Source organism: Mya arenaria, chromosome 16, assembly GCF_026914265.1.
Source record: "Mya arenaria isolate MELC-2E11 chromosome 16, ASM2691426v1".
NCBI lineage: Eukaryota > Metazoa > Mollusca > Bivalvia > Myida > Myidae > Mya > Mya arenaria.
Genome location: NC_069137.1, coordinates 50,840,680 through 50,865,931, shown reverse-complemented (window position 1 = coordinate 50,865,931; position 25,252 = coordinate 50,840,680). Strand labels below are relative to the sequence as shown.

At 34.7% G+C, this 25,252-nt stretch overlaps 1 protein-coding gene across 2 annotated transcripts in view; it reads left to right on the top strand.

Moving 5' to 3' along the window:
* The window catches only part of LOC128221356 (interferon-inducible GTPase 1-like), a 26,922-nt gene extending 1,670 nt beyond the window's left edge, over positions 1-25,252 (top strand). Inside the window, exons 2-3 of one of the 2 annotated variants that reach the window (XM_052929956.1) lie at positions 23,773-24,495; positions 25,000-25,252. In XM_052929956.1, the coding sequence (XP_052785916.1) occupies positions 23,773-24,495; positions 25,000-25,172 (896 nt within the window). In that variant the 3' untranslated portion in view covers positions 25,173-25,252. Of the gene's footprint in view, positions 1-6,859; positions 7,562-7,836; positions 10,564-23,772; positions 24,496-24,999 lie in introns of those variants that run through there. The other variant, XM_052929955.1, reaches the window with a different exon arrangement.

The window sequence follows — 25,252 nt, the reverse complement described above, 5'->3', positions numbered from 1 at the left end:
CAATGAATGTCTTTTAAGGTAACCATGCCAGTTAAATTAATTATAATATTCACCTAAAGTCCAACATGGCGGCTTGTTTTATTTGTAGCGTATTGTCAATTTCATGACATCAGGGGGTAACAGGTGTGGCAGCATCTAGCATGAAAAAATTGATTTGTTTTGCATCTTGGTTGCGCATAGAATCTAGCGAAAACAAATACCTTGCTGCATTCGCTTGTGAAATCAAAACGAATATAATTCACATCATCATCATCATCATCATCATCATCATCATCATCATCATCATCATCATCATCATCATCATCGATATAATTATCATCATCATCATCATCATCATCAACACCCTTCTCCTCCTCCTCCTCCTCCTCCTCCTCCTCCTCATCATCATCATCATCATCATCATCATCATCATCATCATCATCATCATCATCATCATCATCATCATTCGCCATCATCATCATCATCATCATCATCATCATCATCATCATCATCATCATCATCATCATCATCATCATCATGATCACTCGCCATCATCATCATCATCATCATCATCATCATCATCATCATCATCATCAGAAAAAAAAATAGAATGGCCATTCTCCAAAGAAGGTGTTACATAAGTTATGCTTAACATAATATTATATTTAACGCCTACAGGAAAATATTTGTGAAAAGATGATCTCAGTTACGTAACAAAACATTAAATACCTTTACACAATTAAAACAGTGTTTACATTTTGTCTCTTCTCATGCATCCTGGTTTGAATTAACCATGAAATATAAGAACATGTTTATGAAAATCACCACAGTTTAGCACGTATTTGTAAAGAAGCCAATTAGGTTACGTCTGTTTTTGCGAATTTTGTTTTGATCCGTAAATAGAAATATAAAAGAACTACCACTTCTCTTTAATTGGTCAAAAACCAAATTTAGGACAAATTATGCATATTTGACTGAGTTTTTCCATGCTTTGTATCTGGACTCTCTTTCCCTTGGCATACGTATGTTTTTATCTCATAAAATAGGTAGGATTTCAAAAGGGCGCAAAATAAGAATTTCGAATAAAAAAATAATTATATTGGCAACTAGACGAGCTGAGAGCTCTGACTACAAAATAATAATAATTGCGTGTTGGTTGGTGAGCAAGTTGATAGTAGCATGGGCGCACAACGAAGTTACTGAGTGGCTGGAGGGAGGGGTGAACATATTATTTGAAATCGATGTTTCTTTTGTTGTATTTGTTTTGTTTTTCATTCCAAGTTAATATATTGATAGGTGTTCATGGCTTCATTTTATTAATTATCATCGGCATTCGTATCTTCATAAAAAAATAGAAACATGTTGGATAAAATATCAGCTAAATGACGATTACATCTAAATTTGTAAATTAAAAATAAATCGCATGAACACTTTCATAGATATATAAAAGGCGACCATTTATCAAAGCTCGTATCTGTTGAACAATATCGTTTTGTGTCCTGATTGATGGTATAAAGCAGACGACCATATTGAAGAGAGATATCGTTAAAGGCGCTTACTCACTCAATACGTGAGTAAACTAATTATTCACTAATTTCAAAATACAACAAAACAAACAGTTTAGGAATTGGCAATGTATTTGGTGAACATGTACACAGCAAAAGACAGTATTCGGATGCTGGAAGATTGGTTATAGCGTCTGAGCAAATCTGGATCGTAACCTTGGTCAATCGTGGCCACATCCGTCCTTAGAGTCAGCAACATCAATAATGACTGGTATCTTAGAAAACATCACAAAACAACTGGAACAAAACTAAACAAACGGTAAATCTTAAATCATAAAACAAATACGTTACAAACTTATGTTGGTCAATTAAACGGTGAACTTCTGTAAATGAAAATAAATATGCATGTTAATCGAGCCCGTGTAACAGGAAAATCAACTTGAAACTAGGGTTGGGATGGGCGGGAAATATTATCAAATTTATATCTCCGCTTTCAGACATTTCAAAATTACTTCTTATTTCATAAATATATGTAACAAAAACAATAAAAAGTAAATATTACTTTTAACAGCGTCCGTCCAAATTGAAGTAATCCAGACACTTCTCAAACTACATACTATGACAAACGTGTCTCATTAACTAACTAGAAAACTAACTTGAAGATCTCTATACCTAACTATCAAACCTAAATATCACAAAGGGTCCATATCATTGGTTATCTATGATACCTTTCACAAAGGGTCGCTACTCTTAGCTATCAAAACTAAATTTCTTGAATGGGCCTCTAACTTTAGTAATATTGGCAACATATCAAAAAATGGTCTCTAGACGAAGCAAAATATCACTAATGGGCCTTTATCCTTGGATATCCAAGTTTAAGATCGCAAAAAGGCCTACATCAAAAGTTATCTTAACTTAAGCTTATAAAGTGTATTTTGCCCTAAGCTAAACATCACAAAAGTGTCTCAAGTCTTAGCTATATCAGCTAGCTATCATAACAGGTCCCCTGACTATCTAAACCTAATATCACTAAAGGACTTCATGTCTTGGCTATCTAGCCCTTACTATCTAAGCTAAATATGAGAACTGAACTCTTACCCAGGCTACAAAAGCCAAGTATCACAAAAGGGCCTCTGCCCCTAGTTATCTAGGTTAAATATCAATAAAGGACCTATAACCCTGGCTATCCAAATAAATTATCACAAAAGGGCAACTAGCCCTGGCGATCCAAGCCAAATATCACAAAAGGGCAACTAGCCCTGGCTATTTTAGTCAAATATCACAAAAGGGAAGCTAGCCCTGACTGTCTTAGTCAATTTAAAAGAGCATCTAGCCCTAACTATCGAAGCTAAATATGAAAAAAGAACTCTAACCCCGACTCTTGAATAAAACTAACGCAAAAGGGCCTCTGTTCTGGTTATCTAAGTTAAATATCACTAAAAGTCAATAACCCTGGCTATCCAAGCCATATATAACAAAAGAGCAGCTAGCCCTGGCTATCTAAACTAAATATCGCAAAAGGGCAGCTAACCCTGGCTTTCCAAGCTGAACATCACAAAAAGGCAGCTAGCCCTGGTTATCCAAGCCAATTTACACAAAAGGGCAGCTAGCTCTACTTATTTAAGTCAAATATCACAAAAGGGCAGCTAGCCCTGGCTATCCTGGTCAAATATCACAAAGGGTAACTAGCCCTGGCTATCCAAGTTACAAATCACAAAAGGGCAGCTAGCCTCGGCTATCAAAAATAACTATCAAAAAGGGGCTCCATCCCTAGTATCTAAACTTCATACCACTATTGGTCCTATGACCCTGGTTATCCAAACAAAATATTAAAAACGAGAATATAACCCTAACTATCCAAAAAGAACTCTAGCCCCGGCTATCCAAACCAACTCTCACATAAGGGCCTTTATCCCTTTATTATCAAAACTAAATCTCACTAATGGGTCTATAACCCTGGTTACCCAAACTAAATATCACAAAAGGACAGCTAGCCCTGGGTATACAAGCCATATTTCACAATCGGGCAGCTAGCCCTGGCTATCCAAGCCAAATACTGTGAAATCATTAATGTTCGTGGGCATGAAATTTCGTGGTTTGCCGAATAAAAACAATTTCGTGGGTACTTAAATTCGTGGATTTTCATTTTTGAAAAAAAAATATCCAAGATGCGATCGTCCTAGATCGTCTGCATCATATCCACGCGCTGGCCCGTGATTTCCGTCTTCTACGTCACTCGGTTTATGACAATCGCTAATGTGGTATGACATGCTAATTAGTGCATATACCCATGTCACTTATCGATTTAATTGGGAATAAAGGTAATAAAAGAAGATGTACCCTGATCATAAATACAGATAGGGGAAGCCATTGGATGCCAATTAAGAATTTTGCAAACTGTGAAAACACCGAAAAGGTGCGTATATTGTCACGGTCGGTGCTTAGTAACCTTCCATGTACTAGTAATCGATTAATTATTTCATTAAAAAAAAAAATCGAGTACAGACACTCATCACGCACATCTTGTAAACTTGGAGATTTTCATAAACAGCACACGTTTAAACACGTGCTTATAACCGTCATTTGCTGTATAAAACACATTTAATTGATTTGGTTCATTATTTGTTAAAGGCAGTTATAATATATTAACAGAATAATGATCGTGTAAGTTATACAGTGAGACAGGTTTTAACACTGTATACTGCGACCTTTGTAAATAATATATTAGAGTATGTACGTAACAAGGCAATTAAAAAAGTGAATAAAGGGTTTTTATTTCGTGGGATCTTGAATTCGTGGATCACCCAACCCACGAAAACCACGAACATTAATGCCCCACGAACATTAATGATTTCACAGTATCACAAAGGGCAGCTAGCCCTGGCTATCCAAGCCATATATCACAAAAGGGCAGCTAGCCCTGGCTATCCATGCCAAATATCATAATAGGGCAGCTAGCGCTGGCTATCCAAGCCAAATATCACAAAAGGGCAGCTAGCTCTGGATATCCAAGCCAAATATCACAAAGGGCAGCTAGCCCTGGCTATCCAAGCCAAATATCACAAAAGGGCAGCTAGCCCTGGCTATGCAAGCTAAATAACACAACCTTAATATAATAAAAGATAATCAAACTAACATTTTTACTTAACATCCCCCCACAAAGCATAAAAAGCATAAACAAAATTATTTTTATCTCTCTTCATAAGACCTTAATGAGTTTCTTAGTAAATATCATTAGATGCTTTCAAATATAAATAAATCGTTTCATAATTCTCATATCAGTGTCACTGACAATCTTTCTGTTAAAGTTTCTTTTACATAATTGTCCATGGAAGAAGCACAATTCCATCTTCCATGTTTTTGTAATATTCTTTCAAATAATTTATTTTCAGCACAAGCTATGACACCAACAGAACGAATAAATGTAAATCAAAATGACTAGCATCTTTACCTTTTTCAACTAAATTGGTTTTTAAACAAATCATGTACAGTTGTCTAACTAATTAGATTATCCAAAGTTCTCAATGTATACGTATTAGCTTATCTACAAATAGCACATCTATAAAAAATAATCTGACGGATCACTTTCTATGTCAGAATTTATCAAATTTATACGTAGCATTTGAACAGGTATACATTCAGTATGCGTTTTACCCATAACAACATTATTTCATTCTCATTAAACGACAGTCATTGGTTTTTCAATATAAATTTCACAATATGTGTCTTATACTTTATTAGAACGACTTAAAGAATTTCTTTAATCCTGAAAAAAATAATCTGCAATTGCAATCACAACACTAGTCATGTCTCTGAAGTCTCCCAAAGAACTGTTCTAAGAAACTGAAGCGTCTTTCAAAATCATCTATCTTAATTTCACTTATTATTAACCGTTTTTCCCTTTCCTAATGCAACCCAAAAAAACAGTTCAACCAAGTATCACCACTTAGATAATTTTCATAAACAACAACATTTGCCCAATTGAAACCGTAAAGTATAGATATCAGTTTTTATTTACTGACCTTATCTTCCTGAATAACAATCACTAAACTTAAGGCTATAGGTACTAGTGAAGCTAGTAAACTTTTTAAATTTGATTTCTTACAACCTGTCCTCAATTTGCTTTAAGCTAAAGAACAGTAACAGTAGACAGTAGAATGTTCTCTATCAGGCAAAATCACATCTTTAACTTCTGAGAACTGCTCCTCTGGGCTGTTTGAGACAGTCTGACAAATGCTAGCTGTTTTCTGCCATCTAACAGATCCAAATATATAAACCCGTATACAAAAAAAATCTTAATACAAGTAAAACAACTTCTATATAATATGATCAATAATGAAATAGTAACATTATCTTGTAAACTAGAGTAATGCATTCAATCGGAGTTCCATTACAGATCACAATCCAAACGTACTACATTAAAATCACTTGTACATCCGTCTGTTCCAAACATTGTAGAACTATTTCTGGCTTGAACATTAACACTGTCTTTTCTTAACATCAAAACTTCATAATATATTTCTTAAATGATGCATTCTCACATTTACAATATGCATAATGATTCAAAACTTTTGGTATCAACTAAACTGAAGGTACCGACAGATTGTTGTCTTTTCCCCCAATAAACGTTTAAGTATCAAAAACTGCCTCTGAGAACTGAGTCAAAAACAATAAATTATCTTGGCAAATTATGAATGTTATTAATTAAGGGACAGTATTGTTCAAAATCAATACATACACATGTATAACAAACAAAATTTTCAAGTGATAATCCTTTAACTACTTACTAAATAATGCATTTATGGAAAATATCAGAATGAGAACAAGAGTGTAACCGTGTATTTAATATTTTTTGTATGTTACGGTGACGAAAAGACCAATACAACCACATGCAATACATTCATAAGCTAGTTGTCATGATAAAGAACTTTCATAAAGCCGCGTTTTGTGCCTTGTCGATTAAGGTTTGAATGATTTTGAAATTATAGGACTTATTTGTGAAACAGAGGTTCGTTTTATTTCGTTTGTAGATAATATAAGAACGAAAAATCACAAAAATGTAAGCAAACTGCATTCGTTTATTAAAATAAACAATTCTTAAATTAATCTCAATATATTTCACCTATTTCACATACGTCTGTTATAATGTTCGATCAACCTTTTAGTGTTTGCTGTCTATATAACATGGAACGCTGTGATTGAAAAATGAGTTATTTACACTATTTCACGAGCGGTATTAAAATGAGGTGATAGTCGACCGTACGGCATGAGTCAGTCGTGCACAATGCTATGTATTGACCCACTTTCCCATATGGTAAGAATATCTACTAAATGTACAGTAGCTTTCGGTATGAAACTGTAATCAATAATTTTAGGAAACATGACGAATTTCGATTTCTGAGGATGACCAAAACAAGCTTTAGATTTGGTACGAAGAAGGATGGCAGAAGGATTTAAAGACTTCACCATTCAGAACAAGGACAACTTTAAAATTGCTGTGACGGGTAACAGTGGCAGTGGAAAATCCAGTTTTATTAATGCATTTTGCGGACTTACTAAAAAGGACGAAAGGGCACCTGTTGGTGTTACAGAAACAACCAAGGCAATAAGATCGTACACATGTACTGGGAATGACAAGTTTGTCTTGTTCGATCTCCCAGGAGTTGGAACAGCAAAATTTCCAAAAGAGTCCTATCTTGAAGACATAGAGTTTGAAAAGTTTCACTTTTTTATCATAATATCATCGTCCCGGTTTACAGCGGACGATGTATGGATTGGCGAAATGGCTAAAAAACACAGAAAGAAGTGTTTCTACGTCAGAACAAAACTTGACATAGATATCATAAATGATAGGTACAATCAAGGTGATGATTTCAATGAAGCTGCAACCATTGAGAACGTACGACAAGAAGCCCGAAAATGTCTCAGTGAAGCAAATGTCGATGCTCCAATATATCTGATCACAACTAGGAGGAGACATAGCTTTGATTTTACAAGCTTAGTATATGATGTGAACGGATCAGCAGAGGAAAATGCCATGCAGGACATTTTACAAAGTTTTACGGATATTTGTTCTGGTGAGAAAATATTATGATAAAATTTCAAAATATACTCAGCTTAGATGGAAACGTGAACATGCCACCAAGATTTTAATGCAAGTAATGCATGATCTTGCTTTGCGCCAAGTTTTATGAGAAATTTGGCACGGTTAATGAATATGAAAACTGTTTGAATTGTTCCCCAATTTCATGCGTCTCATCTATTACATTCCATTTAATCGTTTTTTAGGGTATCGATCCTCATTTATGTTTAGTATAACTTGGCAAAATACAGTTATCTTACATTTTTTTAGAAAACACCACAGATGCATATGATGCTATATCTGAGAAGGACCAATCCCTTATTGTGACCGTGTACAAAGAAAAGGGTGCAACCGGCTTGAAAGACGTCATCATGCAGAACAAGGACAAATGGAAATCACAACCATTGAAAATTGCTGTGACGGGTAACTCTGGCAGTGGAAAATCCAGTTTTATCAATGCATTTTGCGGACTTTCTGCAAAGGGCAAAAGGGCACCGGTTGGTGTGAACGAAACAACCAAGGGAATAAGATCGTACACCTGTACTGGGAATGACAAGTTTATCTTGTTCGACCTCCCAGGAGTTGGAACTACAAAATTTCCAAAAGAGTCCTATCTTGAAGACATAGAGTTTAAAAAGTTTCACTTTTTTATCATAATATCATCGTCCCGGTTTACAGAGAACGATGCATGGCTTGGCACAACCATTAGAAAGCACAGAAAGCAATGTTTCTTCGTAAGAACAAAAATTGATATAGATATCAGCAACGAGTCGTACGATAAAGATGACGATTTCAATGAAGCTGAAACTATTGAGCAAATACGAAAAGACGCCCGAAAATGTCTTAACGAAGCCAATGTTGATATTCCCGTATATCTGATCTCGACGAGGCTGAAAAAGGAAAAACGTTTGAGTTTTCGAGCTTAAAAAATGCAGTGAACGAATCAGCGATGGAATTGAAAAGAACTGCACTGCTTGTCCGTTTTCAATCTCTTGCGGAAAGCGTTATTGATGAGAAAATCGAACTGCTTAAAAAAGGTGTCGGGAGGGTGGCAATGGCTTCGGCTATTGCTGGAGCAGTACCCTTACCAGGTGTTAGCATTGGCGTTGATGCAGCTGTTATACTAAGCAGAGTAAACCTTTATAGAAGAAAATTATTCCTTGATGAAAATTCCCTCCAGAGTGTACATGATACCTACTCAATCAATATAGATGAACTGGAACTGGCCTGTCGGAAAATTCAAGTTACAGAAAACGGTATACCTGCAGCTGTAACTGTCAACGCACTAGGGTTTTTAGGTAAATTAGTTCTGCCTGTTTTGGGGTCAATGGCTGCTAGTTCGATTTGCCACGATGAAATGGAAACAAAATTGTGTGAGATTCTGCACGATTTTAAAAAAGATGCACTAAAAATCATCAGAGAGATTACCGAACGAATGATATAGGCGGGTAATGATACAGCATTTCTGTGTTTTCCAAGTTGATCGGCTGGACAGTGATATTTGATATACAGCCGCGACAAGATAAACGGGAAACTTGAACCAATAAGAAAACAATGGAAATGAATCTACACTTACTACAGTATAGTTTTATTCAACATGCTGATTTTACTTTAAAAATCACATCACTCGGATATGCAAAGAGTACACTGGACACTTTTGAATTATTCTTATTTTACACTTATTTCGTACATTCGTGGAACTGTTCGTTTGGGAGAAGAGAGAAAATATCAAACATCACATGAACAATAAGTGTCATTTGGGAAGGACTTTAAGGCGCCATTTATATATTTCCAATATAGCACCATATTGGTAAATGTGTTATCTGATTGTAGGTAATATGATTGAACGGCATATAGATAAGAATCATTTGTAAGACATTGACTTTATTTTTTTGTACTAACGGTAATAGTGTTTTTGACTTCTTTGTTGTGTGATGCGATTTTTTCCCCTTAAATAACAATTTTAATGTTTTAGTACAAATTCTGATCACCTTTGTGAGTATCTCATGTATGTTTCAAAGTTGATATGCAAGACGTTTGAAATAATAACAACAATGCTCAGTTTGTGATATTTGCAAGCAACAAATAAAGAAATGATATGTATATGACTAGTATCTCATCTTGCTGTAATACTTGTTGATGTCATGATTATATTAAGTTGAGAGTATCACTTAGATTGTAATTTTGTTTCTTTTTCTAGCTTGTCTTTAAGATGAATTGGCATTTGCTGCTAGTGTTAAAAGTGAAAATAATGGTGACTCTAAATGAAATCGAAATTACAATTAAGGTTGGCCCTTTAATAAATGGTAAATCACAATGCGTGAATTTAGATTTGCAAATTGAAATTAACTAATGTACGGATTATCGTCGTACAACTCGTACAACTAACAGGCAAGAAAAAGTTGCTGTTAAATGAGCTTGAATTTGATTATTCATCTACGAGTAAAAATGTAACAAAATAACAAATAAGAAGCTGTTTTTACATGAGTATATGACAGTTTTGTACAACAATGATACACAAGTGTTAGAAATTCATGATCAGGCGACAAAAAACTATCATCAACATGTTATAGAATGTTATTTTATGATTTGTACATTGCATTTTTGTCATTATCGTTTCATTTGTACATTATTAGATTGTTCTTGTGTTATTGTGATGTCATATGATAAACCTTTTCCGGTTGATGTCATTGCCGGGGGTATCAACGCAGTTGTTCTTGTTAAAGTGCGGGTGAAGTCCTTTGAAAACCACAAACTTTAACCAGCTCAGCTGCATGCATACACCGAAAATGACATCAACTATGCAATCCATACCTTGAAAAATGCCACATATACTTGTGATTCATACTTTTCACATTTTAACCAAATCCTTCGAAATTTATTTTTTTAAAAATCTCGTTTTGTATTTATGTATAAATACTGAATATATGTTGGCATTGAATGTTATCTGTTTTGCTCTTTGTGTTTTTGCAGTGATCTTAATAAATATTCTAAAAACACTTCGACTTGAGTTACCTGAACAAAGATCTTTAATGAAATGGGCCTTGAACTACCTTGCCAACATCTGAATTGCACAAGATACATATCTAGAACTTACATTGTATTACCAAAACTATTTATAAAAAATAATAAAAACAAATAAAAAACATCATGCAATATATTTGAGTCGATCACCATATGTAACAGGCTGCATATTTTGCAATGTGCATATGCGGGAGGTCGTACCCACCACCACAAGCTCTGAAGGGAGAATTCTACCACGTCGCTGTACATTATAAGTGCAGCTATATACATATTGAATACCCGGTTGAACTTGTACAGTGAGTGTACGTGCGGACTTCTTTTTGTACCCTACGTCATCAAATTGTGTGTAATTGTACAGTTTTAAAGCGTGTAGTCGATTTGAATGACACATGCAAATTTTGCAATTGTCGTCATACAGGGATAAAGATGCTGATGTAAAAATACAGATAATTTCAGGTGGGTATGGGAGAGTGTGAAGAAGTGGGTGTAAACAACCCTGCACGACGCCTTTTCTATAACTATCATGTAAAATGTCGGCACTTTGTTTTAACAGTTTGATGTCACTACGTTTAACCCCCTGTTTTACTTTGGCAATTGGACTGTTACACAATAGTTATGCACCATATATCGTGAGCAATTTAAATATTGCATGCATTTGTTTTTGATTATTTATTTCATCCATTCATGATTTCATGCTTTACTAGCACGAACTGATGATTACTGTTGCAAACTTTTCACGTCATGTCAATTTTGGTCATTACCTGTAATCCAATACCTGTCGTGTCAGTTTCGGTCACTACCTGTAATCAAATACCCTTCATTTCAGTTTCGGTCATTACCTTTAATCCAATACACGTCGTGTCAGTTTTGGCCATTATCTGTAATCCAATACCCGTCATGTTAGTTTTCGTCCTTACCTATAATCTTATACCTGATATGTCAGTTTTGGTCATTACCGGTAATCCAATGTAATTCTATATCCTTCGCGTCAGTTTTGTCAATACGTGTAATCCAATACCCTTCGTGCCAGTTTTGACCAATAACTGTAATCCAATGCCCTTCGTGTCAGTTTTGGTCATTACCTGAAGTCATATGCCCTTCGTGTCAGTTTTGGTCATTATCTGTATTCCAATACCCTTCGTGTCAGTTTTGGCCATTATATGTGATTCAATACCCTTCATGTTAATTATAGTCATTACCTGTAATTCAATACCCTTCATGTTAGTTTTTGTTATCACCTGTACTCAAATACCCGTCATGTCAGTTTCGGCCACTACCTGTACTCCAATGCCCTTCGTGTCAGTTTTGGTCATTAAGTGTAATCCTAAACCCTTCATGACAGTTTTAGTCAGTACCTGTAATCCAATACCCTTCATGTCATTTTTGGTCATTACCTGTAATCCAATAACCTTCGTGTCAGAATTTGCTATTACCTGTAATCCAATTCCCTTCGTGTCAGTTAAGGTCATTACCTTTACTCCAATAATCTTCGTGTCAGCTCTGGTCATTTTCTGTAATCCAATATCCTTTATGTCAGTTTGGTCAGTATCTGTAATCCAATTCCCTTCGTCTCTGTTTTTGCCATTTACTGAAATCCAATACACTTCATGTCAGTTTCGATCATTACCTAAAATGCAATACTCTTCATAGCAGTTTTTGGCATTACCTGTAATCCAATATCTTTCTTGTCAGCTTTGGTCATTACCTGTAAACCATGGCCTTCGTGTCAGTTTTAGTCCTTACCTTTACTCCATTACCCTGCATGTTAGTTTTCTTCTGCGCGGCTGTAATGTACATGTTCATCTCGATACAGTTCTTAAGGAGTCCGTGGTGTTCGCTTTGTTGCGTCTCTATCTAGTTCAGAAGGGTAAAGAACCATTAAAAACTGCGCTTGTGTCGGTGTAATGGAGTCAACCTGAAACGAGTTAATTGATATTTAATTCCGAACAAGTTAGCTTATACACCAATAGTCACTGTTGATCCAGATAAAGTCAACCTGGAAGACAAGTCAATTATTTAAAGATGCACTCTTATTTCCAAATAATTTACCGAAAAGGTTGAATTAATATCGAAATCAATAGTTCTAATGAAGGATACCGTGTTTGATTTGAAAGAAAGGTGCAGAAAACAGGGTATTTCTACCTTTTGAGACAATATGATCACTGTAAAAACATTTGGATCCTTCAGTCATTAAATATTTGCGTCTTTTCAGCTATAAAATACACGGTTGCAATCTTGTTTTTCGTAATTAACAGTTTCCAAAAATGCATTATATTGTGAGTAGATAAAGGATAATCTCTCACAATTTATGTTTAATACACATATCTTTATATCTATTTTTAATACGAGTCTCACTTAAGTCGGTTATCGGCTCAAAATACACAGTATACAAGATATATACATTGGAAGTCCTGTGTCAAGGGAATGCATCAATGCAAGCATATTGCACGTTTTGAACATGGTTATTTCCCTTTGAATAGTATTGTTCAAAATAATTTGAGAAATGTTTTTGAAAGGTTTGAATTCAAAAATAAAATGCATTAAGATATGTGCCGTTAAATTACCAATAAAATTAGATATATTATGGTCATTTCATTTTTCATAGATGAAAAAAATGGTATTCACAATTCTGAACAGTAATACTCTTAATATCTGGACTATACATACGCACGATGTGAGATGATTGAATTTCATGATAATACGCCAATGACATCCGCAATATTGGGTGATATCATGAGACTGACAACCGCGATATTAGGTGATATCATGAAACTGACAGCCGCGATATTAGGTGATATCATGAGACTGACAGCCGCGATAAAAGATGATATCATGAGACTGACTGTCAATGATACCCATGATATTAGGTTATATCATGCCAATGACCCCCGCGATAGTAGGTGGTATCATGAGACTGACAGCCGCGATATAAGGTGATATCATGAGACAGACAGCTGCGATATTAGGTGATATTATGAGACTGACAGCCGCGATATAAGGTGATATCATGAGACAGACAGCCGTGATATTAAGTGATATCATGAGACTGACACCCGCCATATTAGGTGATATCATGCCAATGACACCGGCGATATTGGGTGATATCATGGGATTGTCAGCCGCGATATTAGGTGATATCATGAGACTGACAGCCGCGATATTAGGTGATATCATGGGACTGACACCCGCCATATTAGGTGATATCATGCCAATGACAACCGTGATATCAGAGGATATCATGAGACAGACAGCCGTGATATCAGAGGATATCATGAGACTGACAGCCGCGATATTAGGTAATATCATAAGACTGACAGCCGCGATATTAGGTGAAATCGTGTCAATGACAACCGCGATATAAGGTTATATCATGAGGTTGACACCCGCGATATAAGGTGATATCGTGTCAATGATACCGCGATATTAGGTGATATCATGAGACTGAGAGCCGCGATATTAGGTGATATTATGAGACTGACAGCCGCGATATAAGGTGATACTATGACAATGACACCCGCGTTATTAGGTTATATCATGCCAATGACACCCGCGCTATTGGGTGATATCATGAGACTGACAGTCACGATATGAGGTGATATCATAAGACTGACAGCCGCGATATTAGGTGATATCATGTCAATGACAACCGCGATATTAGGTTATATCATGAGACTGACAACCGCGATATTAGGTGACATTATGACAATGACACCCGCGATATTTGGTTATATCATGTCAATGACACCCGCGCTATTTGGCTGATATCATGAGACTGACAGCCGCGATATGCGCTGATATCATGATTCTCTCAGCCGCGATATCAGATGATATCATGCCAATGACACCCGCGATATTGGGTGATATCATGCCAAAGACACCTGGGATATTAGGTGATATCATGAGACTGAAAGCCGCGAAATTAGGTGATATCATACCAATGACACCCGCGATATAAGGTTATATCATGCCAATGACACCAGCGATATAAGGTGATATCATGTCAATGACACCCGCGATATTAGGTTATATCATGCCAATGACACCTGCGATATTAGGTTATATCATGCCAATGACCCCCGCGATATTAGAGGATGTCATGAGACTGACAGCCGCGATATTAGGTGATATCATGCCAATGACACCCGCGATATTAGGTTATATCATGTCAATAAAACCCGCGATATTAGGTGATACCATGAGACTGACACCCGCGATATTTGGTGATATTATGCCAATGACACCCGCGATAGTAAGTGATATCATGAGACTGACACCCGCGATATAAGGTGATTTCATGAGAACCACAGCCGCGATATTAGGTGATATCATGAGTTCGATTATTTAATTCAGTATTAAGAAAAAGAGAGGGTCATTACTCTAACATTTTTACGTTGGTGTTATATAACTTGTCAGAAAAGAACACATTGTTAATGTAAATAAATTCATGCATTTTGGTGATGATTCTTTCACTGATTGTAAAATAAAAGAAGAATTATAAAAATGAAAAGTTTAAAAAGTGTTCCATAAATAGACATATTGAGAAACTAGCCCCGCCAATGGACCATGTTTTTTTACGAATCAACGTAGAGTAAATGAAACTTATGTGTCACCTAAGGATCATTTCTGTAAAATCATTTCACAATCGGGCCGGTGAAAGAAGATTTATTATTATTTAAGGAATCTGGAAGAAGATATCGAAGAAACATTCCTGTGATGTTTGGTTGAAAATGTCCCTGTGGTTTAAGAGGAGAAGTTGTTCGAAGAAAACTGTTGACGACGGACGAATGGACGACGGAAAATGACCCTATCGCAAGAGCTGACGCTGAACACTTTGTGCTCTGGTGAGCTAAAAATGTACTTGCAAGAAATATAATACTTACTTTAACCTATAAAATTATACAAATAATACGCTAAAAGTGACTGTTTTGAACAATTCATAAATTTTAAAATATATTCCCTGGATTCCATAAAAAAGACAATTATTCAAAAAGAAAGCTTTAAGGGCTGGGGAAACAATATAGCAATATTTACTGCCCTTGCTTCTTCATTGCACTTAACATAACTATCAGATTTTAACAAAATATTGGCTGCCCTTACGTATAAAATAAAGTCATAATTATCAGATATTAACAATATGTGTTTCCTATAAATGTACATAGGAAACTTGTTACCATCGGGGCGGGTCAGTTTTAACCCACAGGCCTTGATTACAACAAACACGAGAACCACTTTATCGTGATACACACACAATATAAATGGTCTTCGACTAACAATTTAAGACAAGATGATTTTCAAAGATTTCCCTATATAAATATGTAAAAAAATCATGATTCCCAGGGGTAAATTTCTAAGAATTGTCAAGAACTCAAATATAGACCCTCTGTCCCTGTTTGTTTTAGAATTTGAATTTTAAGTCTTGTGTTTACTAAAGTTGAGTTTAATCGTCACATTTCGGAACAGAATAATAAATACTTATATAAATACTTATCACAAAACATGTATATATAATAATCAACAAGGGTTTGTCAAATATAGATTGCCATATGTAATGCTACTGTTTACAACTATCATTGGCATAAAAGAAGAGTTTTATCACTTGATAAATATGTTGACAATCACTTTAAAAGGGGTAAAATATGAGTTTCACTTTAGCGATATGTTTGTATTGCACACTTAATCTGAATCGTTTTCGTTTTAAAATTTCCCCCTTTGTAGTCATAAACAAACAGACGGATAGAAGTGTTTATTTTAGACTTGTACATGAAACATCGTCAAAATTCATAACTAACACAAAGCAATTATTTTACACTACAATGTAACATCGCATTAAATCAATATATAATTTATCAAGATGTTGCTGAATTTTGTTTCCGTAAGGTACTATGCCTGCAATGGACCACGCATCTGCAAAAGGTAAAGATCTGTATCATATATTGCTTAGCAAACGTTAACATCATTTTGTAAATATAACTCCAGATTTTCAACAAAAACAAATGGGAAAAAAGTATTCTTCCCTGAGGCTGAGTATATAGTCGGAATATGTAGAGCATGATTAAATACAAATTTCACAGGATCATGATATATTTATAATCAGATTCTAAGTGGACCTGTATTTATCAACATGTGCACTTGCAAGTTTTTTTGGATACTGTTAATTCATTTATTGAATCATATCTTTCTTAAAGAGCATTAGTTTTTATTGCCGTTGTAATTTGATCTAAGATGATTTTTTTACAGTTTATAAATAATGTAATACATTCGTTCCAATCTGCGCTCATCGACTGAACAAAAACTTGAATTACATCGTAAAAGTCGTTATATTGAAGGTTATAAATCTTAAGGTTCATAAACAAGGAAGGCGGAGGTAAAATGATCGAAACTAAAGACATAAAGTAAAAAGATAAACCCGGCAAATTTGCGCATTGGATTTATACTGGAAAGAAAGGTAATTTTTATATTAAATATAAATAATTATTTTTATATTAACTATTATATATAATTTACTGTATTGGTAGGTGCTATAAAAAGGTAATAAAATGAGCAATTGTGTGTTTTACCCCCTAAAACAGATTACGAAGTACCATGAGGGCTTCTTGCTACATCGAATTTTATAAATACCATAAACAAAACTTTCTATTAAATTCTTTATGCCTTGTATGAAGGTATGAACAACCGTTGCTTTCCCGAAGAAATTTATTCTGGCGAAAGCCGGAATACAACCGGGGTTCACATTTTCAGGACTATTATATTAGACCAGTCGACTTTGGACGCTTCTGACACTTCTAGGTTATTGAAAAATATTCCATTTCAAAATACGAATTAATTTGAAGATTGCTTGTCTCTTCTGTTTCATGCATATTCGTAAAAACGCAATTTTGTCCAACGGGCTATATAAAGTATAACGGAATTAAGTATTGTGGTTGCCGGCGATGTAACAAACTGTTTTTTATCAATTCATATAGTAGTGAAAGAAGTTTTAAACCAGATTTACAAGTTAGGATTATAGGTGATGTTAGGCACGTTCCAGATTTATAAATATCGCATCCGGGCTAAGCAACGACGAATAAATCAGGTTTAATGGACAAAACACACAAGCTATTTGATGGTTCAAGTACTATGTATTTTAAAGGATCAATCATTCTCTTTACATTTTTAAGACATTTCAGGTGTTTAAATAACGTTGCAATTTTTACGAAAGAAAGTTAAATCCCATTTTGGCTCGGTTAACATTCCCAGTTTAACAGTTTTATGTGATACAATACATGTTTGAAGGTGCCAGAATGTTTGACACTTTCCAGCCAACAATGAATTCTGACTCTGTGGTGAATGTTTAAATTCAAGAAAAATGTGTTAATTTGAGTGGATAGAAAGTGAGTTTTAGACACCTATTTGCAATTTTAATTTATTTCCTATTTGAAAGGGAGTGTCAGAAAGCCACAATACACTGTTGATTGGATAGTCTGGGATGTTTGATACGTGTTCATATTGTGTACATACTACTTTTTTCGGAAAATTCAAACAAATATTCAACAATTATCGGAAACACGATTCCTTTGTAAAATGTTCTCAAGTAATTACTGAGATGTGAAGCTTTACACATAAAACTGTCACGTTTCATGTGACATGTATGCAAATCTGGACAGATACTTGTTAACAAACCGAACGTATGTGATAAAGGTCGTATTCCTCCATAATGACACACTGATATTTTAAAGTTGTTAGCTATAATACTGAGGGTTTGGGGTATCATGCTGCCGAAAACAATCAGTGTTTCGGCTGCAAAATAAGAGATCGTTGCTGCTGATAATTTACGATATGTAGTAGGTATAGTGTGACCGCACAGTAAAACAATTTACTAACGTGTTTTTCTTTTTTCTGATTATAGTTCATTTAGGCCTGAAACAATTAATAGAACTACATTAGTATCGCACATTGTCTGAACAATAATACAATGCAAACTACGGAGACAAACCCAGTTTTCAAAAATCAAAAATGAACCATGTTTAAAAAAACAAGGGCTTAAACTTGACTTTAACCTCTGAAGTTTCCCGGCATTTATCATGTTTAATTACAAAATTATGAATTAGAGAGCAAACATAAATTTAAAATAAATGAAAATAAGGTAGACAAAAATAACATATAAACTGATAAGGTCATTTTAAGTACTTTCAAATACTTAGGGTCCGGATACAAACATCATCTGCAAACGAAGTTAAAATGCTAGCCGTTAAAATGTAAGAACAACTCACTAATACACAACTATCTATGTTTAATATGATCTATAAAAGTGGCATTTCACAAACCCGGAGGAAAGCAAAAAAAATATCTTAGTCGAAAGTCCTCCGAGGTATAAAAACTAAATGAAAAATTAACGTGAATGGTATTTTATATATGAGGCAACATCAGCAACCGAAAAGGGTTTTAATGATAGATATCAATCTTCAAGAAAACAATTTGCGGACTCCGACGCTCAGCTTGTATATATTACATATAAGCAAGTTTAAGTATTGTTTAGACCATTGAATTGTTAACCTCGTTTTTCTTTTTTTTCTTATTATTCAAGACCGCTACTTCTTCTTTAGGACAACTGATATTCCAATAAATCTTAAAAACACACAGGACTTTATCTAAAGAATGCTTCACGAGGGTATATATTTTAGGAGTAAATGTTTAACAAGGGCGTTGTTGAAACTAAGAGAATAATGCATAATTTAAACTACAATCAGTCGGTATTCGTTTATCCGTTCAATGTAGAATTCGGTTACATTGTTACAGATATAATAGTTGGTCTAAATGTCAAGAGAAAAAGGTCAAGAGTTGCTCCTAATTTTAGTCATTTTTTTATGTATTCAGAGTATAGAAGTGGTTTTACAATCATTTACCCTCTAGTTTGTTGTGATTGTGCTCTTCCCGTTTAACTTGAAGGTTTTGGATTGGACTTCAATTTATTGTTTTAAAACAGCAAAACCGTTTAATATCTTACGTAATAATAATATCTTAAATCAAACGTGCGTTTAGCGTTTAAAATAAACGCTGAATTATGTGTGTTAAGAAAAACACGATTGTATCATACCTTTGAATGTTGATATGGTGCAATAGGTGCTCTGAATTGTATTCTTCCGTCTGCAGATAGATTTAGGATCTCTAATCATAGAAGTAATTGGGGTTTACAAGTTAATTATTATTTGCTTTATAGTTAAGTTTCCTCAAGTTAATGCATACTTTGATAAAATTTACCTTTTGCGTTTTTTTCTTTATTTAGGATTGTTTGGACAAGAGTGAGGTTTGTGCACTTAAACTGGTTTAAACCCCAAGTAAATTTACATTTTACTGACCGTTCCAAGGCGGTCCCTAACAATCCTTGATAAGCATGCCTAGTTTTTTTATATATATAATATGTATGCACTGTGCTTTTTATGGAGCTTTGTGCTCTTCTTCCATGTTTCTTGTTTTGTTATATTCTATGTCTTTGGCGTTTGCCCAGTGCCATTAAACCGGGTATATGTTTAATTGTTTTTGCTACTGAGCTCGTTTCTGTAGTTTTTCGCATAAATACTGTAAAATCTTTTTTTATATGCTAAGGCCTCACCAATTAATAACTTGTTCATCGGATTTCCCGCACCTATTTCTTCAGAAATAGGTTTTTTTTACAAGCGCTAATTTGTTTAGTAGAACGATATAGACCCGGATACAAGCGTATGAATGATCGAGACTAAATTGGCAACATGAAAACATTTATTTCACTTCCTGATTCTTGAAAATTACATGAACAAATGGCAATTCTACCACCATTTTAAGTGTGATTAAATATGGACAAATGTGTTTGTTTTAATTTGGCTTCCGCTTAAAGTAAACGTAAATATTTGGGGCAAGAAGTGCTGAATTTCATCGTGAATGACAGTGATTATCCAAAGTTTGAATTTGGTTCGGACATGTTTGACGGGAATTCGGATGACCGTAACAGTAAAAATCGATCATCTATACCTACTACACATGTCCAGGTAAAAACTTCAGGTGTGTATTTTAACTTCTTTGTTGTTTTGCTGTTAATGTAGAAAATATGATGTATTTTTTGTATTATTTGTTTCCTTCAAAAATATACATTTAATGATTTATGCATGTTTGTTTTTATTTTGCTACAGATCAGAGTATAGTGTTTATTTTATTCATATGCAATAGGTGTACAGTAATAGAAAAATTAAATTTGACCAAGAAACGAGCACCACTTTTCTTGTGTTATCATCAAACTGTTTCAGTGATGCATACCCCATAATACTACAATGAACATTTATGTAAGATATTGCTTATTAAAATTTCAGATTTCTCCGACGCAGCGGATCATGAAATTCATGGCCCCATGAGGCAACGAGGGCGTGCTCATGGTGGAGGCCTTGGTTGCCGATAAGTCAATGTTCGTGGACAGTAGGATGACGCTAAACATTTACCTGACTGATGTTCCTTTGTGTTTCATGCAATCAAATGAGTTTTACCATTCACACAAAAACATCAAACAAGTCGGATTGTGTATATTTTGTAAATATTATTCAAAAAGGAAAAAAAATGGTGTCAGACTGTGTGATTGGATAAAGGTATTAATCACACTTTGTGTTGCGAATAAATGTTTGTAGATTGTTTAGATGTTTATGTGTATATTTAAACTATATATGGAAATCATTCAAGTGTTAAATATTTATGCTGATTTGTTTTTGTCTTTAAAAAATATTGCATATTCTTGTATTTTCTTGAAATATATTTTTACTATATATGAAAATTAACACAATCTGTATTTGCAGTACAAAAGAAGTAAAAGTGTCTTTTGTATTTCTATTACTTGTCTAAATTTGAACAAGCTATCTAAAGGAAATTAAGGAACATCTGCAAGTTTAAAAAAGATAGGCATTAAATTCTGAGAAAGCCCAAAATCAATCTGGCGCTGGCTGGAATTTTCTGTGACATATAGGTTTTTTGTAAATTCTCTTCCAGAACTTAGATGGCTACCAAGGCCAATCGTGTCATTGCAAGAGTGATAGCTGTAATTTATTTTTGATTGCAAATGCCGATATTCATTTTGTGAGTCACCTTGTCTAGTCATTTCCATGGCATGAGATATGACAATGTATTTTAATAGAGAATTATTTTTAACCAAGTTTTCCTAAGGAAAAGTGGAAAACCTAGTTAATAGATTTGGATATGCCATTTAGCAGGCAGGTTGCTGTGACCATTGGCGCTTGTGTCCAGGCTTTAACTTAGCCATGCATAGGGTTTTTTCTATTAATTAATTTATTAAATAGTTGAAAGAAATACATTTGCTTGATCTCAAATAGCATTTGTTGGATCTCAAAACTAATATTTGTATAGAATTATAATTTAGTGTTATCATTCTTTCACTGGATGTTATACTTGTACTGTTTACAATATCATTCTTTAGTTAATAAGTGAATAAAATGTGAGCAAAAGTGAGTTTAATGACTATATATATTTGTTCGCTCTTCGCTCGCTCCTCCTTTTTGCTAAATGCAAAACAAATATTTTTATTATTATTTTGCTCGCTCGCACCATTATTTTTTGGAAAAAAATCGATGAACAAGTTATCAATTTGGTGAGGCCTAAGCCATAACTTATTAGATGTGTGGTGATAAGGATATTAAACGAGTTTATTCCCTATGATTATGTGTCTACATGAAATAGGGAACATTATTCAATTCACTCAAAGACCGATGTATATATCCGAACCGCTGTGTGCTACTGTCAGTCCAATCCTCGGTGATCCGCTACAAAAAGTGCTGCTATGAGTTGGCCGTTTTCTTTATATTAAAAAATGATATTTTACGAAATGATCATGATCATGATGATAATGATGATGATGATGATGATGATGATGATGATGATATACTCATCCCAAATGGAAATATCCGAGCTACCATAATACGTTTTTAATGGAAGTAAGACATCATTTTGTTATGCATAAACTTTTACGAGAAATTGGGCCCTGTTCAATAGTGATTGGCCGATGATCGCCAAAAATCGATTATATCGACAAACATTCGTAATTCGGTGATTGACAACCTCATCGTTCCATAATCGGTTAATCGAAAACAAAAGTTTGCTTGAATCTACTAAATTTTCAAATTTATATAGCGCAGTAACTAAGGGACGTAACTGCTACTTTGAGTTTTATCAGTACTTTACTTTTATTTTGCTTTGCGTTCAAATTGCTTCATGATGGCAGACAGCGACATCGATCTCAAAATATTTGATTACCCTGATAATCGGTCGTTCATGTGCTGGAAAAGTGCAAATTATTTCAGCGAAATGGTTAGGGTCATTCAAGCCCAGATTCTTATGAAACTAGGCTTGATCGACCCCAGATGTGCTCACATATTGAAATTAAAGTCAGTGAACTATTTGGAGAATGGAAATATTTGCCCTCTTACTACGAAAATACGTGCGAAAAGGTTGGCTATTTTAATTTCCAATTACTCGTTATTTTTATTAGCTGTTGCCATCCAAAACCAATTTGTTATGTCTCAGTTCTTTTCAGTTTAATTTTCAAAACCGGTTCAAGTCATTGACAAATGACAAAACATACGTATAACTATTATACATGATAAGAAATCATTGCCCATCGCTTTTGGTTGATAATCGCCCCAGTAAAAAATAATTACCCTCGGGCAATTATTCTTCGCACTGGGGTAATTATCAACCAAAAGACAAGGTCAGCCATGTGTTATTTTATAAATAACAGCCAACTTAAGTAAACATCACCATGAAATGTTCCCCTACCTCATAAACCTTCGAATATTTTTTTTATTATCATAAGAATTATTCGATGAGCCAGAAATAATACCCGTTTTCCGACTGAAGCATTAGAAATGAAATATACATGCAAACTAAGAACCTTATTGATATGTACATCGAAAAATGATGCTTTTGTGATACTGTCCGATTACTGCCGATTAATCGGATACTCGATCGATTTGGGTCTCGGATTAATCGATTATGAAAATCCAAGCCGATAGCCCATAACTACTATTCATCAATATGAATACTGTTTAAACTGTTCACAATAAGTTTCCGCAATTTCATGCGTCTAATTTTATACAATAAATATATTTTGATATGAATCAAACACTTATTTATGTGTGGTATCAATTTTTACGATACGATTATCTTTCATTTTAGTAAACATGACCGATGTTAATGATGCTATATCTGAGAGGGACCAATCCCTAATTAAGTCCGTGTACAAAGAAGAAGGTGCAATCGGCTTCATGCAGAACAAAGACAAATGGAAATTGAAAATTGCTGTGACGGGTTACCCTGGCAGCGGAAAATCCAGTTTTATCAATGCATTTCGAGGACTTTCTGCAAATGACAAAGGGGCAGCACAGGTCGGTGTGACAGAAACAATCAATAAAATTAGATCGTACACTTGTACTGGTAATGACCAGTTTATCTTGTTCGATATTCCAAACGTTGGGTCACCAAAGTTTCCGAAAGCGACCTATCTTGAAGACATAGGCTTTAACGAACTCGACTTCTTTATCATAATATCATCGTCCAGGTTTACAGAGGACGATGCATGGCTTGGCGAAATGGCTAAAGAGCACAAGAAGAAGTGTTTCTACGTCAGAACAAAAATTGATTTAGATATCTCAATGAATATGGAAGATGAAGGTGACCATTTCAATGCAGCTGCAATCATTGAGAAAGTACGACGGGAAGCCCGAAAATGTCTCAATGTAGCCAATATCGATGCTCCAATATATCTGATCACAACTAGGCCTACCACGAGACATACCTTTGATTTTGCAAGCTTAGTAGATGATGTGAATAGATCAGCGATGGAACTAAAGAGAAAAGCCCTGCGTGCCCTTCTACAACATTTGACAGAAAACGTTACCGGTGAGAAATGTTTAAAAAGAGTGTTATAATTTAAAATAAACAGAATAGTAAAATTACTAAATATTAAAAAGAATGATTATATTCAAAACTTGTACCAAGGCCAAACAAAATAAAATTATATGTGTGGTTCAGGAACGACCCTAAATTTTCACCGCCGATGCTTAAGTTTTCTTCGTAATTTGTCAATAAATTGTTTTGGATAGGTTCCAAAAAGTCAGGAAGCTACGAGGGGTTGGCCTGCTGATGAAAAACGTTGATAATATAACAATAATGTTTGTCACTGCTGGTGCTACTGCTGGTGCTGCTGGTGCTGCTGATGCTGTTGATGATGATGATGATGATGATGATGATGATGATGATGATGATGATGTATGAAAATTGTTTAAAGAAACAATTTCATGCGTCTTATCTGATATGTTCAATGTTAACTATTTTTACTTTTTAGGTATACCCCTATTTTATGTATGGTATCATTTCGTATAGTACAAATATCTTATATTTTAGGAAATACGACTGATGTATATGATGCTATATCTGAGAAGGACCAATCCCTTATTAAGTCCGTGTACAAAGAAAAGGGTGCAACCGGCTTGAAAGACGTCATCATGCAGAACAAGGACAAATGGAAATCACAACCATTGAAAATTGCTGTGACAGGTAACTCTGGCAGTGGATAATCCAGTTTTATCAATGCATTTTGTGGACTTTCTGCAAATTGCAGCGGGGCAAAGGTTGGTGTGACAGAAACAACCCATGA